General features: G+C 44.2%; 1 protein-coding gene across 1 annotated transcript; it reads right to left on the reverse strand.

Moving 5' to 3' along the window:
* Positions 1-467: 467 nt before the first annotated feature.
* LOC120058578 (tubulin alpha chain-like) lies at positions 468-4,136 on the reverse strand. Its single transcript, XM_039007370.1, has 4 exons — positions 4,014-4,136; positions 2,160-2,382; positions 1,889-2,037; positions 468-1,628 (listed from the first exon to the last, which is right to left on the reverse strand). The coding sequence occupies exons 1-4, from the start codon at positions 4,014-4,016 to the stop codon at positions 651-653; spliced, it is 1,353 nt and encodes a 450-aa protein (XP_038863298.1). The 5' UTR covers positions 4,017-4,136; the 3' UTR covers positions 468-650.
* Positions 4,137-20,663: the final 16,527 nt, after the last annotated feature.

Here is a 20,663-nt window from a genome sequence, read left to right on the forward strand (position 1 = left end):
ACCTTTTGTCTATTCCATTTGCACAACAGCATGTGAAATGTATTGTCAATCAGTGTTGCTTCCTAATTGGACAGTTTGATTTCACAGAAGTGTGATTGACTTGGAGTTACATTGTGTTGTTTAAGTGTTCCCTTTACTTTTTTGAGAAGTGTATTATATTTTCTATAGGCAAATAGGAGTATTTCAAACCAAGTCTGCTGCTGGAGGCTCCCACCCAACGGAGGTCCATCTCAATGAAGCTGTAATCAGCATTCATGTACAAGTTCAGCAGAAATGTTGGGTTGAATCACTACCAAATATCCATAGATTCCCCCCCCCCCAATAATCAATAGTTTAATGAGTCACTCAGAGGCTCAAAATGATTCAGTGATTTTCACTTGTCACTTCAGTAGGCTACATCGGTATTAGTAGTCAGTGGCCTCTGCAAAAAGCCCTACACACCCCCCCCCCCCAAAAAAACAAACTCGTTTTGACATTCTATTTTTCGTCTAGACAAGAGACGTGGCGTTTATTGAGAACCCTGACACAATATGACAAGATGTAGCAGAGACTGTTAACACTGCAGTGGGGAATGTGTTGCTGTCATGTTAAATGTAGGCCTCCAGCAGTGTTGGAATGTAGGGTGACAAACGCCTAGTTTGTTTAACCATTTAATATTCCTCTCCCTCCTCATCCTCTTCTCCCACGCTGTCAGTGCCCACCTCTTCATAGTCCTTCTCCAGGGCTGCCATGTCTTCTCTGGCCTCAGAGAACTCTCCCTCCTCCATGCCCTCACCAACGTACCAGTGCACGAAGGCTCTCTTGGCATACATCAGGTCAAACTTGTGGTCCAGACGGGCCCAGGCCTCAGCAATGGCTGTGGTGTTGCTCAGCATGCACACAGCCCTCTGGACCTTGGCCAGGTCTCCTCCAGGAACCACCGTAGGGGGCTGGTAGTTGATACCCACCTTGAAGCCAGTGGGACACCAGTCCACAAACTGGATGCTCCTCTTGGTTTTGATAGCAGCGATGGCAGAGTTGACATCTTTGGGAACAACGTCACCACGGTACAGGAGACAGCAGGCCATGTATTTGCCGTGACGAGGGTCACACTTCACCATCTGATTGGCTGGCTCGAAGCAGGCGTTTGTGATGTCAGCGACTGACAGCTGCTCGTGATAGGCCTTCTCAGCTGAGATGACTGGGGCATAGGTAGCCAGAGGGAAGTGGATACGGGGGTAGGGCACCAAGTTGGTCTGGAACTCTGTCAGATCAACATTCAGGGCTCCATCGAATCGCAGGGAGGCAGTGATGGAGGAGACGATCTGGCCAATGAGCCTGTTGAGGTTGGTGTACGAGGGACGCTCAATATCTAGGTTCCTGCGGCAGATGTCATAGATGGCCTCATTGTCCACCATGAAGGCACAGTCAGAGTGTTCCAGGGTGGTGTGGGTGGTCAGGATAGAGTTGTAGGGCTCCACCACAGCCGTGGACACCTGGGGAGCTGGGTAAACGGCGAACTCCAGCTTAGACTTCTTTCCGTAGTCCACAGACAGACGTTCCATCAGCAGGGAGGTGAAACCAGAACCGGTGCCTCCTCCAAAGCTGTGGAAGATGAGGAATCCCTGGAGTCCAGTACACTGGTCAGCCTGAATGGAGAAATGGTACAATAACATATGATGTTACGTTAGTAAGAATATAATGGAGAACCGGTTCGCATTTTCTACTTAGAACCATAAAAAGGTTCTTCGGCTTTTCCCTGTAAAAGAACCCTTCATCTTCCAGGTAAAACCACCCAAAAACACCTTTTAGATCGCTTTCTTCCATAGAACAACCTTGAAGGAAAAAGGTTTCTCCCATAGAAACATGTACCTGTAGAAGCCTAGTTTCAGAATGAAAGATAACTCACCAGTTTGCGTGTCCTGTCCAGAACGATGTCAATGATCTCCTTGCCGATGGTGTAGTGACCGCGGGCGTAGTTGTTGGCAGCATCCTCCTTACCGGTGATCAGCTGCTCAGGGTGGAACAGCTGGCGATAGATACCGGTCCTCACCTCATCTGAAAGACAAAATTAGATTCAGAATATTCTAATATCTTGGGACAGAATATTAAAATCAACTCATTCAAAGATGACGAACCAATGGACTTCGTCTAGGAAGTCAGAGGATGTCTCATCTTACCGATGACAGTGGGCTCCAGATCAACGAAGATGGCACGGGGGACATGCTTTCCGGCTCCGGTCTCACTGAAGAAGGTGTTGAAGGAGTCGTCTCCACCTCCACGAGTCTTGTCACTGGGCATCTGTCCGTCCGGCTGGATCCCATGCTCCAGGCAGTACAGCTCCCAACAGGCGTTACCCATCTGGACTCCGGCTTGGCCCACATGCATAGAGATACACTCACGCTGAAAGAGAGAGGCGGTACAAGAGATCAACCACATGGAAACTTCAACCAAATGCAAATGATTAGGTTTTAAAGCCGTTTCATAGATTAAAGAGTAAACTAACATGATAGATAGGATACACATGCCTTTTTTTACTACTAAAAGGCAACCTTGCTTTCTCCATCTCCCTTTTATTGTCCATCTACTTTTTACAGTAATATAATGTCCTAATGTAACTTTGATTTTTTGAAGCAATTACAGTTGGTAATATAAATGTATTAATTCTTCATAATCAGAACATATATCTCCTAAGCCTCAGACCATATTTTTGGCGTCTAGTCCAAATCACTATTCTTTCACATTTATTTTCCCCTTAAGGATGGCTGAACGAACCATAAGGATCTCATTTACGTTTTAGGACTACGAGCTGGCGAGCTCGGTGTAGATAAGAATTTGTTCGTAACTGACTTGCCTAGTTAAATAAAAAGGTTAAATAATATATTTTTTTTAATTCAAAAGTCATTGGCTGTGTCCAAGAGGACCAAAAACACAATGTATCATGGGTCACTTTTGACCGACTGATCTACAAATAATAATGAGTCTTTTTTTATGACGAAAGTTAATTTGTAGATCAGTCAGCCATCGTTTTGATGCTCTCAAACACAGCCATTGGCTAGGCTATCCTGCTTGGCCACCATCTTGGGTATATGACACTCATACTGTAAGTCATCTTGCAAATCCTCTGCCATTTGAGGAGATGATTTTTTTAATGACCCTGTATCTTTAAGAGCAGAGGACCAGAGACGGAAAGGTGTGCCTTGTTCCTGTGGGCCACTCCCCTAATCCCCCGCGCTCCTTTTCTCCCTCCGTCCAACCAGCTGCGCACCAACTGCAGTCTAACAGCGACAGATCTTACAGAAAATGGCTACCACCCAAACCGCGTCTCTTCTTAGCTTCATGTCATCCTCCTCTTTGAAATGCCGAAATGTCAAAAAAACATGTACATTTTTTTCTTATATAATAATAATTTAAAAAAAAATGTAATTCATGTTTTTGTCCTGAAGCTAAGTGTTTTTTTAAAATTGTATTTAAACAATGGACAGTCTATGAACAAGTAGAACAATGACCCACATTGGATGTACAGCTATAGATTGTCAAACAAATATATATTTTGAATTTAACCTAAATAATTCTAAAATCACATGTATCCTTAAAACAGCTGTATACATAACACACTAAAACATCGACATATGAAGAACAGGGAATGCAGAGAATCCGCTGATGATGAGATAGTTAAGGGCGGGAATCAAAGCCAATTGCGCATTAGATTACATTCTCAGGATGGGTGAACTTGGTACGTTGATGAGTGTTTCTTACTGCATTTATTTTTTTACTTAACAGTACATTCTAAATGCTTTATAGAACCATTAGTACACAGTGACGTTCTCGTTTCCTAGTTAAAGGTTAAATAAAAATGTAAAAAAATAAGTACTAGGCAAAAACAGATTTCAGGCATGTGCCACCGCCACGGTCTTTATAGAACAGAATCCTTCGTCCACATGCTTTTCAACTTTATCTAATTCTATCATTTTCGTTTGAATACCATGTGAAATAAATACATAAAGGATTTTATAATCTGCGTCAGCACTCACCATTTTGTCTAGTTTTCTTTTCCTTCACAGGCTGACGTTGAGGATTCAGAAGAGAAGGCAGAACTGTCGGAGGAAGCAAGAGGTGGGGTTTTTATATGCCGGGAAGCAGACAGACATGCAAGCAGGAAGCTACAGCAGAGTCTGGTTGGCTGGGGACACCGTTGGTATAAAAAGAACAAGTCCCTCCTCCTTCACACAGGGAGAGTCTGGTTGGCTGGGGACACCGTTGGTATAAAAAGAACAAGTCCCTCCTCCTTCACACAGGGAGAATCTGGTTGGCTGGGGACACCGTTGGTGGGTCGTTCTTGGATTGCTGTTGCGTAGAGAGAAATAGTAATGGCGTCTTTTTGTAGGCATCATCTCCGCCATGGTTCGTTGGATGAAAATGAATTACGTTTTTGTAGGGATTTCGATAAAGGCCGAAAATGGGTTATGTGGTAAACACAGGTTTAGGAGATTTTATACGTTTTGTTCTATGAGATAATCTTCATCAGCTAACTTCACTTTTTTTTGTGCATTTTGAAGCGTTTATGTAATAAAATAAAATAAACACAAAGCACATAAAGGTCATGTTAACTGACTGGTATTACCTCATAGAACAAAACGTAGATCTCCTAAACCTGTGTTAACCTCAGACCTTATTTCTGACCTCTATTCCAAAATCCGATTCATTCCCAAAACCCTATTCATTCCCAATTCATTTTTTTCTGATAGGGATGGCTGAACAAACTAGAATGGTATTTAAGGAAAACAAATGACTGTATTTTTTTTACATTACATTTTAGCAGACGCTCTTATCCAGAGCAACTTGCAGTAGTGAGTACATTTTGGGACTTTTTCCATACTGATCCCCTGTGGGAAATGAACCCACAACCTTGGTGGTACATGCTCTACCAACTAAGCCACAATGGGTACATCTTACTGGCCTAAATCAACTAATATGGCAGCTTAATATAATATTGACCATTATGATAACATTGGGCCACCAGTAGGAGTGATAACAACAATTAGACGTTTTTTGTTTATTGAGGATTTTGTTAAATGGAAGCCACAGATGCTCAAATCTAAGGAACTTAAACCTTTAAAAAGTATTTATTAAAGTGATGTGATCAATCAGGGGTGTCATGCATCCCACAAATCTGAGGGGGGCACAAAGTACATGAGGACTGATGGGGAGTGGTCTGGAGGGGGGCTAGGCCCCCTGTTCGTATGTTGGAGAATTTTGCATTTTTTAAGCACCAAAATCTAGAGCCATAAGCTTAATTCTATGTAAAATACAGTATATGTCTATTTTTCTGTATATCTAAGCATACCTCTTGAGCTGTCTGTATCCTCCTGACTGGTGGTTCTTTGTTCAAAGAAACTAAATATGCTTCGCTGTAACTCTGCTCAAATCTGGGTAAAATATTGAAAGAAACGTGAGTCTTATTCAGTACATTTAGTAAAATGCCACTGCAATTCAAGAAAAAAACCCTGGTATGAAAACAACGAGGACAAAGAGGAAGGGATGGTGTAGGGGAGAAGCGTGGGGGAGGGGAGACGGATGGGGAGGGGGGAGGAGAAACGGGTGGGTTAGGGGGGAATAGTAGGCATGGGGAGAAGGATTGTGTAGGGGAGAAGCGTGGGGGAGGGGAGACGGATGGGGGAGGGGTGAGTGGGGGGGGGGGGAAGAGAGGAGGAGAAACGGGTGGGTTAGGGGGGAATAGTAGGCATGGGGAGAAGGATTGTGTAGGGGAGAAGAGTGTGGGGGAGGAGTAGGGGACGGGAGATGTGTGCTGCGACAGGTGGGGGAGGGGAGAGGGATGGGGAGGGGCGACACAAAATAAGGGTGTTGGGTTACACCTATAGCCTCTCAAAGGATTCGTAGAAAATAAGCTTTAAAGGCATGATAATGAAGCCTTATTCCTGGGAAATTATTTCAATGTCAGTTATTCAATGGATAGCCTAGAAACATGGATAGCCTAGCCGTTTATCCCATGTGTAACTCTGTGTTGTTGTTTTTGTCGCACTGCTTTGCTTTATCTTGGCCAGGTCGCAGTTGTAAATGAGAACTTGTTCTCAACTGGCCGACCTGGTTAAATAAAGGTGAAATAAATCATATGTAAGAATAAAGAAACATGGATAGCATAGAAACATGGATAGCATAGAAACATGGATAGCATAGAAACATGGATAGCATAGAAACAGAAACATGGATAGCATAGAAACATGGATAGCATAGAAACAGAAACATGGATAGCATAGAAACATGGATAGTCTAGAAACATGGATAGGATAGAAACATGGATAGCATAGAAACATGGATAGCATAGAAACAGAAACATGGATAGGATAGAAACATGGATAGCATAGAAACATGGATAGCATAGAAACATGGATAGCATAGAAACAGAAACATGGATAGCATAGAAACATGGATAGCCTAGAAACATGGATAGCCTAGAAACATGGATAGCCTAGAAACATGGATAGCATAGAAACAGAAACATGGATAGTATAGAAACATGGATAGCATAGAAACATGGATAGCATAGAAACAGAAACATGGATAGCATAGAAACAGAAACATGGATAGCATAGAAACATGGATAGCCTAGAAACATGGATAGCCTAGAAACATGGATAGCATAGAAACATGGATAGCCTAGAAACATGGATAGCCTAGAAACATGGATAGCATAGAAACATGGATAGCATAGAAACATGGATAGCATAGAAACAGAAACATGGATAGTATAGAAACATGGATAGCATAGAAACATGGATAGCATAGAAACATGGATAGCATAGAAACAGAAACATGGATAGCATAGAAACATGGATAGTCTAGAAACATGGATAGCATAGAAACATGGATAGCATAGAAACAGAAACATGGATAGTCTAGAAACATGGATAGCATAGAAACATGGATAGCCTAGAAACAGAAACATGGATAGCATAGAAACATGGATAGCATAGAAACATGGATAGCATAGAAACATGGATAGCATAGAAACATGGATAGCATAGAAACATGGATAGCATAGAAACAGAAACATGGATAGCATAGAAACATGGATAGCATAGAAACAGAAACATGGATAGCATAGAAACATGGATAGCATAGAAACATGGATAGCATAGAAACAGAAACATGGATAGCATAGAAACATGGATAGCATAGAAACATGGATAGCATAGAAACAGAAACATGGATAGCATAGAAACATGGATAGCATAGAAACATGGATAGCATAGAAACAGAAACATGGATAGCATAGAAACATGGATAGCATAGAAACAGAAACATGGATAGCATAGAAACATGGATAGCATAGAAACATGGATAGCATAGAAACATGGATAGCATAGAAACATGGATAGCATAGAAACAGAAACATGGATAGCATAGAAACATGGATAGCATAGAAACATGGATAGCATAGAAACATGGATAGCATAGAAACAGAAACATGGATAGTATAGAAACATGGATAGCATAGAAACATGGATAGCATAGAAACATGGATAGCATAGAAACAGAAACATGGATAGCATAGAAACAGAAACATGGATAGCATAGAAACATGGATAGCATAGAAACATGGATAGCATAGAAACATGGATAGCATAGAAACATGGATAGCATAGAAACATGGATAGCATAGAAACATGGATAGTGTCACGAATCCCGCCGAAGATGGTGCCTCTTCCTGTTCGGGCGGCGCTCGGCGGTCGTCGTCACCGGCCTACTAGCTGCCATCGATTCTTTTTCTTTTGTTTCTGTTAGTTTGGGCTGATTGGGTGCACCTGTTTTGAGTTTAGTTTGGTGGGTAGGCTATTTAAGGGCAGGTAGCCCGCTGGCTTTTGTGCGGGCTTGTTTATCTGTTATTTGGTGTTGGATTATTATGTGGATTTTATTATTTTCTCTGGACAGTTTAGTCCGGTGTTTTTGGACTCGTTTTTCATGCGCCCGTGTGTTTAGGGCATGATCGTTTTCCCTGTCTACTGGAGAATAAATCCACTTTCTTGAAACCCTGCTCTCTGCGCTTGACTCCTCCACCCAGTACTCCTAGCAGCTCTGACAGATAGCATAGAAACATGGATAGCATAGAAACATGGATAGCATAGAAACAGAAACATGGATAGTATAGAAACATGGATAGCATAGAAACATAATCTAGCTTCCAGCATAGGCATCTCTTTGCTCCGTGCACCTTGGAAGGAACCACTTACTAGGGAGAATATGGGGGGGGAAATCTTTGCCTGGTCCAGTCAGTGTACCCCCTCTGTAAAATACATCTGACAGATCTGTTTTATAAATAACGATCATAAAACGTGGGCTTAAAAATTAAGTTTCAGTAATTCATTTATAATGAATACTATCGTGATGTTGAGTGTAAAAAAAATTCTCAACTTATCCACTATGTGACGTTTGGTAAGTGAAAATTATAGGAGAATATAGCCAAGTCACAAATACTATTTCATACCAAGTCGGCTGCTGGAGAGGCTCCCACCCAACGGAGATCCATCTAAGTCAAGTTGTAATCAGCATTCAGGGATGTACAAGTTCAGCAGAAATGTATGTTTGGTTGAATCCCTGCCAAATATCAATATTTTCCCCCTCATAAATATCAATAATTGAGTCACTCCTTCGCTAAAAATGACGCAGCGGATTTGACCTGCCAATAGCCTAGGCTAGCCTCGGAGATGGATAGAGACCTCATCAATGTATCCGTGCCATTATGGCGTCTGTGACAGCCTCAATGGCGCTGCCCATTCTATCTCCATTTTGAAGTAGTCAATTTTCTTCTTCACGATTGGCTGATCTCTCCTGATTGACCCGTTTGCACATGACTCCAAAAGGGTCACCAGTAGGGATCAGCCGTTGAAGTTTGAAGTCCCACCCAGTTGACTATATTAAAATGGTGGAAGCCCTCAATGGCGCTACCCATGCTAACACAGCCTTTTGACTACTAGAGCCCTCTATCGTTCTCTATGGCTAGCCTACAGAAGCCTGCAGTAGAACAGTACACGGCAGTAGGAAGGATCACTTCCATGTCATTCCTACATACAGTATAGCAACAGGGTAAAAAAAAACATTTGTTTTGTATTAGATATTCGGTTTCATGCCATAATTATGAAAATGTGAATCTGAATCAGGAGAGGATGGAGAATAATCCACATCTTTGTTTTATTGTATGTTTTTTAAACAACAACAACAAATGAATATTACAGATTTCAATGTTCTTCAATGTAGCTCTTAAACAAAAGCTGTTTCACTACCTGTACTCGGTCATGATTGTTATAGTTGAGATAGTTATATGTGTGACTTCAGGTGTTTCCTGTGATTTGGATCATTCTCCCTGCTATCTTATTAATAACCCTTAACACTCATACCCATATATACGGGTTGAGAATGGCCTGATTTGAGCACTGATAGGCACTTCAATTGGAACGCAGTCGCTGTCCAAATACATGCTATAAATGTCAGAGCTCACAGTCTCTGTACAAATACATGCTATAAATGTCAGAGCTCACAGTCACTGTACAAATACATGCTATAAATGTCAGAGCTCACAGTCTCTGTGCTTCACAGTCGCTGTACAAATACATGCTATAAATGTCAGAGCTCACAGTCTCTGTGCTTCACAGTCTCTGTATGGGTTTTGCCTGACAGCCATTATAAACTTGAGGATCGCACGTGACAAGAACTTGACCCCATCCCTCCCACTAATTGGGCTACTTTTGCCCCCCCCCCCCCCCCCAAAAAATGCTGTTGTCTGAGTGAGGGAAATGCTGTAAATTAAGACGACTCGATGTATTTTGAAAGATGAGACGTTGAAGATAATAAATACCACTTTGATGTCATACAAGCAAGTTTTAAAACACCTGGGTCTGCAACTTCACACATTTTTTATATAATCTACAGTGTCAACGTTTACGATCAATATGTTTGATGTACAGTTACCAGATGACATGGCGTCATACCCTTGGGGTTGTTCTGAACAGAATGTTTGTCTATTGTGACGAAAGTTTTGCCACGGCAACCTGCACCTGAATGCACTCATGACTCCGTTCTATGCGTACCAAAATTATCAATCTGTTTCTCTGAATTGCCTTGTGAAAGCTTAACACTAAGATCGTATTTTATAACTTTAGCTAGTCATGTTTGTAACGAACGTCGTCGGGAGAAGGAGAAGAGGACCAAGGTGCAGCGGGGTAAGTGTTCATTTTAATGTAATTAAATCAACTGAACACTGAATGACAAAAACAACTACGAGAGAGAACGAAACAAAACAGTTCTGTAAGGTATACACACAAAACAGAAAACAACTACCAACCAACACAGGTGGGAACAGGCTACCTAAGTATGGTTCTCAATCAGAGACAACCACCCACAAACACAGGTGGGAACAGGCTACCTAAGTATGGTTCTCAATCAGAGACAACCACCCACAAACACAGGTGGGAACAGGCTACCTAAGTATGGTTCTCAATCAGAGACAACCACCCACAAACACAGGTGGGAACAGGCTACCTAAGTATGATTCTCAATCAGAGACAACCACCCACAAACACAGGTGGGAACAGGCTACCTAAGTATGGTTCTCAATCAGAGACAACCACCCACAAACACAGGTGGGAACAGGCTACCTAAGTATGATTCTCAATCAGAGACAACCACCCACAAACACAGGTGGGAACAGGCTACCTAAGTATGGTTCTCAATCAGAGACAACCACCCACAAACACAGGTGGGAACAGGCTACCTAAGTATGGTTCTCAATCAGAGACAACCACCCACAAACACAGGTGGGAACAGGCTACCTAAGTATGGTTCTCAATCAGAGACAACGATAGACAGCTGCCTCTGATTGGGAACCATACCAGGCCAAACACATAGAAATACAAAAACAAGGACAACATAGAACACCAGACATAGAATGCCCACCAAAACTCACGCCCTGACCAACCAAAATAGAGACATAAAAATTATCTCTACGGTCAGGGCGTGACAATGTTGGCAATAGAACAAGCTTTCAAACGATGCCCAGCTGACCAAGACTGTGATTTATATAATGGCTGTTTTTGGGAGGGCGTAAACAACAACAGTAATTGTGTGATGGCGAGGTGCACGGTTGTGTTCCAAACAAAACAACAATTACGCTTAATCTAGTTCCTCAATGGCACAACTAAGAGAGCTAAAAAAAAAAAAGTACCTTATATTTGAAGACTCTTCTTTGACTTATAAAAGTGGCTAAATTACTTAGATTAAATTGCACGGTTTGGAGATGTGGGTGGCCACTTGGAGATGCCAGTTAGACTTCTCACTCAAACTCTGTCTTATGTTGCACCTAACTCACATTTTCCAGGAATATTCTTATGTGACAGTATCCAGAATATTTTCATATTTCTTTAGGTCACGGACAGGTCTTTACCTGGACCGTATCTACGAAAGGAATCGCAGGACAACATACAACATTGCTTGATGTGGAAGTTAAGGAAAGCATTCGAGCGAGCGAAACAGCGTTCCTCTGTCTCTCTACGTGTATACCAACTATCCGATGCTGTCTGGTCCAAATGAGTAGGACATTGTTGCCGCCCGTAGCATTGAAGGCAAAGGGAAGCCAGCGAGGATCTGGCCTCCCGTTGACAATAAAAAAAAGTATACAAAATTAGCCAATCAGCGTTGAGCTAAACTGAGCGAGGTCAACTGTGAATGGTCCTAGTGCGCACCACAACAAGTGTCAAGGTGAAGCCATCTTGGATTTGGCTTCACTCCTTTCATTGAATTGTTGCATCTCATTGTGTTGTTGTCCTTCAGTGGCTAGCTAGCCAGCTAGCTAAAATTGTCCCTTTCCTAAATTAGCCATGGATGGAGATAGGGAGTTGGACTTGTGGTTTTAATTCCTTCTCTGTACTGGCCAATAATTATAACGCCGATTCTGATCCAACCATTATTTCATACATTGTTGTGCTCCTGGCCTGAGAGGATTCAATATGTAGCTAGATGTAGAAGGCTAATGTTAACTAGCTAACGTTGCCCACGAATGGAAGTTAGGCTAGCGAGCAAGCATTTTATCCAGGTAGCCTAGGGCAACAAAAACTAAAAGCCTGTACTGTATGACAGAGTCATAGACCGTTTAGGCAACATGAAAGAGAGGAGGATGGCATTGGTGTTTCTCTACAAGTAGGGTGAGTCAACGTGTTTTCTACTGGCACAAACACACACACACACACACACACACAGAAATCAGAGCCATGGACAGCCACATCATATTTAGCTTACGTTGATTGGACAAAATTTGTTTTTGGTATCTTTTTAAATTGTCACTGTATTAGACTAAGCAGCGGTGATTTGATGATGTTAAAATGTTGAAGTTGAAATAGTGCTGGATGTCACGGATTTCCCCGGAACTGCTGCTCATTCCGTGCACCAGTTCCGGAGGTCTACATCACCTGCCTTCTAGGTGTCACTGAACCGTTTCATTACGCACACCTGGTTCCTCATTCCCCCCTGATTAGTAATTGTATAATTGTGGCCTTTCTTCAACCTTGTCTTGGTCAGTTATTGTTCCCGTATCCGTTGGTCTTGTTGAGTACCTGTGCTTTGTTGTTTCGGCGTTGTGCCGCGTGTATTGTGTACACGTTATTACGGGTCTCGTCCCGTGTATTTAATAGAGGTTTAACCTCTCGCATTTTTGTTTGGGTTACATCCCTGTAGTTTTTGTATACATATTTGTTTTCGGCTTTGTCCCCGTGCCTTTCATGGCATGTTGTATTTTTGGGTGGAGAATTAAACCCCCTATTGTATATTCCTACACCTGTCTCCAATCATTTATACAACGTGACACTGGAATAGTGGAGGCAGCTCCTGTTTCCTTTGCGACTTGCGATCACTCTCTGTGGTTCTAAATCAATAGTTGTTTAGTGGTCCGAACTTGCTTGACCGTGCTGTAGAACTGTCTGTTACTGTACATTACCTTGACCATGCTGTAGAACTGTCTGTTACTGTACATTACCTTGACCGTGCTGTAGGTCATGTAACTGTCTGTTACTGTACATTACCTTGACCATGCTGTAGAACTGTCTGGTACTGTACATTACCTTGACCTTGCTGTAGAACTGTCTGTTACTGTACATTACCTTGACCGTGCTGTAGAACTGTCTGTTACTGTACATTACCTTGACCATGCTGTAGAACTGTCTGTTACTGTACATTACCTTGACCATGCTGTAGAACTGTCTGGTACTGTACATTACCTTGACCATGCTGTAGAACTGTCTGTTACTGTACATTACCTTGACCATGCTGTAGAACTGTCTGTTACTGTACATTACCTTGGCCATGCTGTAGAACTGTCTGTTACTGTACATTACCTTGACCGTGCTGTAGAACTGTCTGTTACTGTACATTACCTTGACCATGCTGTAGAACTGTCTGTTACTGTACATTACCTTGACCGTGCTATAGAACTGTCTGTTACTGTACATTACCTTGACCATGCTGTAGAACTGTCTGGTACTGTACATTACCTTGACCATGCTGTAGAACTGTCTGTTACTGTACATTACCTTGACCGTGCTGTAGAACTGTCTGTTACTGTACATTACCTTGACCGTGCTGTAGAACTGTCTGTTACTGTACATTACCTTGACCGTGCTATAGAACTGTCTGTTACTGTACATTACCTTGACCATGCTGTAGAACTGTCTGGTACTGTACATTACCTTGACCTTGCTGTAGAACTGTCTGTTACTGTACATTACCTTGACCATGCTGTAGAACTGTCTGTTACTGTACATTACCTTGACCATGCTGTAGAACTGTCTGGTACTGTACATTACCTTGACCGTGCTGTAGGTCATGTTACTGTACATTACCTTGACCGTGCTGTAGAACTGTCTGTTACTGTACATTACCTTGACCATGCTGTAGAACTGTCTGTTACTGTACATTACCTTGACCGTGCAGTAGGTCATGTAACTGTCTGGTACTGTACATTACCTTGACCATGCTGTATAACTGTCTGGTACTGTACATTACCTTGACCATGCTGTAGAACTGTCTGGTACTGTACATTACCTTGACCGTGCAGTAGGTCATGTAACTGTCTGGTACTGTACATTACCTTGACCGTGCAGTAGGTCATGTAACTGTCTGGTACTGTACATTACCTTGACCGTGCTGTAGAACTGTCTGTTACTGTACATTACCTCATGTAACTGTCTGGTACTGTACATTACCTTGACCGTGCTGTAGAACTGTCTTACTGTACATTACCTTGACCATGCTGTATAACTGTCTGGTACTGTACATTACCTTGACCATGCTGTAGAACTGTCTGTTACTGTACATTACCTTGACCATGCTGTAGAACTGTCTGGTACTGTACATTACCTTGACCGTGCAGTAGGTCATGTAACTGTCTGGTACTGTACATTACCTTGACCAAGCTGTAGGTCATGTAACTGTCTGTTACTGTACATTACCTTGACCATGCTGTATAACTGTCTGGTACTGTACATTACCTTGACCATGCTGTAGGTCATGTAACTGTCTGTTACTGTACATTACCTTGACCAAGCTGTAGGTCATGTAACTGTCTGGTACTGTACATTACCTTGACCATGCTGTATAACTGTCTGGTACTGTACATGCAATATGCTTTTGTGGACGTCACTGGACAGAGGTTGCTAGCCGGGTTTTGTGATAAAACAAAGGTGTGGTTGAATATTATTCTGCCACTGTGTTTTCTTATTGTCTCAGCCTTTAGGCCTTTATATCAGGGTCACGAGGCGTATGAACTAACAGGTTATAGAGCAAACAACGCAATGATCACAACACGTAGGTTGTAATATGGCTTCCCCAGTGATTTCACCGCTACTGTACACACTTCCCCTCGGTCACAGGTGCAGCTCATCACCCGTGATCAGGGATCTAGGAAGAGAGAGGGAACAAAGAGAGAACACTTTATAACACGAGATAATAACTCTCATTCATACTTAAGAATAAGATAATAATTATTAATAATAAGAGATCAGGATGAAATGTGAAAGTATGCATATATAACCATAAGTTAAATGAAATATGGGATTATGATATTAATTAATTTACTGACCAGTAGGATAATGGTAAACATAACATTAAACATCCAGTCTGTTATACTCAGCCCCCCCCCCACCCACTTCCTGACAGAGATGGCAGGCACCACACGAAGGCCTCCCTTCACAGTTATCAACAAATGCAGCATAAATACTGTAAATGTATTGTAAATGCACATAAAACCAACAGTATAATGTTAGTGTAACGGCATTCCTCCTCCTCTTCATACAAAGAGGAGGAGTAGTGATTTGACCAAAATGCAGCGGGTTGTGAATACATAATGATTTATTAAACCAAACGACGAAACACGAAAACAAACACTAGGAAGGATTTACAAAATAACCAAAACGAATGTAGACTGACCTAAACCATGAGAACTTATGTATAACACAAAGCACGTAGGAACAGGTACAGACTAATAACAAACGAACGAACAAACGCTACAGTCCCGTGTGGTGCGCAGACACAGACACGGACGACAATCACCCACAAACAAACAGTAAGAACAACCTACCTTAATATGACTCTCAATCAGAGGAAACGTCAAACACCTGCCTCTAATTGAGAGCCATACCAGGCAACCCAAAACCAACATAGAAACAGAAAACATAGACTGCCCACCCAAAACTCACGCCCTGACCAATAAACATATACCAAACAACAGAAAACAGGTCAGGAACGTGACAGTTAGGATTCAGTCGTGTATCAGGTGAACCGTTGTGTCCTCACCTTTGGTCTAGTAATTTACCCATAATCTCCAAACGGTTCCCTTTCAATTGCATATGCTTTTCAGATTTCTTCTGTAAGAAACATTTACATTTAGCACAATCCATATAGGTCAATTCTCAACAAAAATGGAAATCCAGAAGGGGAATTATTTTTTAAACATTTTTTCCCTGATTCAGAATATATAATTGTCATAATCTTGTCATGCTTTGTTTAAGAGAATGGCGTTGCTAAGCTACTCGCTACAGGGAGAGTGCATCTATCGGAGCGGGACGGACTTGTGCTATATCAAGACAGGATTGTCATCCCGGCTTCACAGAGAGAAGTTCTACAACAGGTACACAAAGGTCACATGGGGGGGCGGGGGGGGGGGGGCTGACAAAGTGCAGAGAAAGAGACATAGATGTCTGTGTGGTGGCCCGGGCATCAGCGGTCACATCGCGAGAAAAACACGAGAAAAAAGTGATGCAGGTTCTCTACAGAGAACAAACCAACTCAAAAGAGAGAACCACTTATCATGACACCTTTACCTAAAGGTCCGTGGCAGAAGATCGCAGCCGACCTGTGTGAGCTAGAGGACACGAAATACCTCCTAGTGGTGGACTATCATTCTAGGGACATAGCAATAGCTCACCTGCTCACTACCACTAACCAGCAGGTCATCACCCACCTCAAAAGGTATGTTTGTAAAATGGGGGATACCTAGTGAGCTGGTTAGCGACAACGCTACTCAGTTTGTCTGCACTGAGTTGAAGGAGTTCAGCAAGAAGTATGGTTTGGCTCATACCACCTCCGGTCCCCATTACCCTGCAGGCAAATGGAGCTGCGGAGAGAGCTGTACAGACAGCTAAGCAAATTCTTAAAACAACCAGACCCACGTATGGTTCTGATGTGCTACCGAGCCACACCCATCAGCGCAACAGGAGCAAGCCCAGCACAACTCATGACTGGACGTCAGATCCGGACAACGGTCCCCGAAGCTGGATGAGGAAACTGCGACCAAAACGCATCAGCCACAACAGTGTTAAACAAAAAGGACCAGAAAGCCAAACCAAGCTTACCAGTTCTTCTATAACAGGAGGTATTCAGTGCGCCCCCTACTGGACAGAGTGTCAGAGTCACGCTGGACAGAGCGTCAGAGTCACGCTGGACAGAGCGTCAGAGTCACGCTGGACAGAGCGTCAGAGTCACGCTGGACAGAGCGTCAGAGTCACGCTGGACAGAGCGTCAGAGTCACGCTGGACAGAGCGTCAGAGTCACGCTGGACAGAGCGTCAGAGTCACGCTGGACAGAGCGTCAGAGTCACGCTGGACAGAGCGTCAGAGTCACGCTGGACAGAGCGTCAGGGTCACGCTGGACAGAGCGTCAGAGTCACGCTGGACAGAGCGTCAGAGTCACGCTGGACAGAGTGTCAGAGTCACGCTGGACAGAGTGTCAGGGTCACGCTGGACAGAGTGTCAGAGTCACGCTGGACAGAGTGTCAGAGTCACGCTGGACAGAGTGTCAGAGTCACGCTGGACAGAGTGTCAGGGTCACGCTGGACAGAGTGTCAGAGTCACGCTGGACAGAGTGTCAGAGTCACGCTGGACAGTGTCAGGGTCACGCTGGACAGAGTGTCAGGGTCACGCTGGACAGAGTGTCAGGGTCACGCTGGACAGAGTGTCAGGGTCACGCTGGACAGAGTGTCAGAGTCACGCTGGACAGAGTGTCAGAGTCACGCTGGACAGAGTGTCAGGGTCACGCTGGACAGAGTGTCAGAGTCACGCTGGACAGAGTGTCAGAGTCACGCTGGACAGAGTGTCAGAGTCACGCTGGACAGAGTGTCAGAGTCACGCTGGACAGAGTGTCAGAGTCACGCTGGACAGTGTGTCAGAGTCACGCTGGACAGAGTGTCAGAGTCACGCTGGACAGTGTGTCAGGGTCACGCTGGACAGAGTGTCAGGGTCACGCTGGACAGAGTGTCAGGGTCACGCTGGACAGTGGCAGAGTCACGCTGGACAGTGGCAGAGTCACGCTGGACAGAGTGTCAGGGTCAAGCTGGACAGAGTGTCAGAGTCAAGCTGGACAGAGTATCAGAGTCAAGCTGGACAGAGTGTCAGAGTCAAGCTGGACAGAGTGTCAGAGTCAAGCTGGACAGAGTGTCAGAGTCAAGCTGGACAGAGTGTCAGAGTCAAGCTGGACAGAGTGTCAGAGTCACGCTGGACAGAGTGTCAGAGTCACGCTGGACAGAGTGTCAGAGTCACGCTGGACAGAGTGTCAGAGTCACGCTGGACAGAGTGTCAGAGTCACGCTGGACAGAGTGAAAGGATGGGGGGAAACACCAGCAGTTGACATCAGCAAATCTCCAGAGCCGAGATCCTACGTTGTGTAAACTGAACACGGCACCGTCGCTCGGAGAAACAGGCGACACCTTCAGGCTTTTCCCAGAGTCACCTATTCCAGAGAAACAGCAGCAGGCCACGCCTTCAGGCTTTTCCCAGAGTCACCTATTCCAGAGAAACAGCAGCAGGCCACGCCTTCAGGCTTTTCCCAGAGTCACCTATTCCAGAGAAACAGCAGCAGGCCACGCCTTCAGGCTTTTCCCAGAGTCACCTATTCCAGAGAAACAGCAGCAGGCGACACCTTCAGGCTTTTCCCAGAGTCACCTATTCCAGAGAAACAGCAGCAGGCGACACCTTCAGGCTTTTCCCAGAGTCACCTATTCCAGAGAAACAGCAGCAGGCCACGCCTTCAGGCTTTTCCCAGAGTCACCTATTCCAGAGAAACAGCAGCAGGCCACGCCTTCAGGCTTTTCCCAGAGTCACCTATTCCAGAGAAACAGCAGCAGGCCACGCCTTCAGGCTTTTCCCAGAGTCACCTATTCCAGAGAAACAGCAGCAGGCGACACCTTCAGGCTTTTCCCAGAGTCACCTATTCCAGAGAAACAGCAGCAGGCCACGCCTTCAGGCTTTTCCCAGAGTCACCTATTCCAGAGAAACAGCAGCAGGCGACACCTTCAGGCTTTTCCCAGAGTCACCTATTCCAGAGAAACAGCAGCAGGCCACGCCTTCAGGCTTTTCCCAGAGTCACCTATTCCAGAGAAACAGCAGCAGAGCAACAAAAAGAGTCACACCAGTCTACCAGTGAGGAGAGCCATCTCCCATTCCCTCACTCAGTCCACCACTGGCTCAGCCTGCCTCACCACAACGGGTGAGAATGACCTCCCCGAGGGTCGAGAGGTTAAACTACCACTGTGGTACAGAGACACTTGAGGAAAATAGAAATAAAGAGGTACAGAAACAGCCAACTGTTTCAGATTCTCATGTTGCTGTGGACAAAGAGTTGTCTAACCCCCCATGTCCTAGTGGACACAGTTCTGGGTATTGTCGATGTTAAAGAAAAACAAAACTTAAGTTACTAAAAAATATATATATATGTGTGTTATTGAAATACAAATAGTTTGTATTGAAACGGACACAGGGTGAATATTTGTATTAGGTAGTTTTGATTTCTCTCAGAAAAGGGGAGATGCTTCTACTATTTATAAAGCCCTTCTTACATCAGCTGATGTCACAAAGTGCTGTACAGAAACCCGGCCTAAAACCCCAAACAGCAAGCAATGCAGGTGTAGAAGCACGGTGGCTAGGAAAAATTCCCTTGAATTGCCAAAACCTAAGAAGAAACCTAAAGAGGAACCAGGCTATGAGGGGTGGCCAGTCCTCTTCTGTCTGTGCCGGGTGGAGATTATAACAGAACATGGCCAAGATGTTCAAATGTTCATAAATGACCAGCATGATCAAATAATAGTAATCACAGTGAACAGGTCAGGGTTCCATAGCCGCAGGCAGAACAGTTGAAACTGGAGCAGCAGCACGGCCAGGTGAACTGGGGACAACAAGGAGTCATCATGCCAGGTAGTCCTGAGGCATGGTCCTAGAGCTCAGGTCCTCCAAGAGAGAGAAAGAAAGAAAGAGAATTAGAGAGAGCATACTTAAATTCACACAGGACACCGGATAAGACATGAGAAGTACTCCAGATATAACAGACTGACCCGAGCACCCTGACACATAAACTACTGCAGCATAAATACTGGAGGCTGAGACAGAAGGAGTCAGGAGACACTGTGGCCCCATCCGATGATACCCCCGGACAGGGCCAAACAGGTAGGATATAACCCCACTCACTTTGCCAAAGCACAGCCCCCACACCACTAGAGGGATATCTTCAAACACCAACTTACCATCCTGAGACAAGGCCGAGTATAGCCCACAAAGATCTCCGCCACGCACAACCCAAGGGGGGGCGCCAACCCAGAAAGGAAGACCACGTCAGTGACTCAACCCACTCAAGTGACGCACCCCTCCTAGGGACGGCATGGAAGAGCACCAGTAAGCCAGTGACTCAGCCCCTGTAATAGGGTTAGAGGCAGAGAATCCCAGTGGAGAGAGGGGAACCGGCCAGGCAGAGACAGCCAGGGCGGTTCGTTGCTCCAGAGCCTTTCCGTTCACCTTCACACTCCTGGGCCAGACTACACTCAATCATAGGACCTACTGAAGAGATAAGTCTTCAGTAAAGACTTAAAGGTTGAGACCGAGTCTGTGTCTCTCACATGGGTAGGCAGACCATTCCATAAAAATTGAGATCTATAGGAGAAAGCCCTGCCTCCAGCTGTTTGCTTAGAAATTCTAGGGACAATTAGGAGGCCTGCGTCTTGTGACCGTAGCGTACATGTAGGTATGTACGGCAGGACCAAATCGGAAAGATAGGTAGGAGCAAGCCCATGTAATGCTTTGTAGGTTACCAGTAAAACCTTGAAATCAGCCCTTGCCTTAACAGGAAGCCAGTGTAGGGAG

This window comes from Salvelinus namaycush, chromosome 13 (assembly GCF_016432855.1).
Source record: "Salvelinus namaycush isolate Seneca chromosome 13, SaNama_1.0, whole genome shotgun sequence".
NCBI lineage: Eukaryota > Metazoa > Chordata > Actinopteri > Salmoniformes > Salmonidae > Salvelinus > Salvelinus namaycush.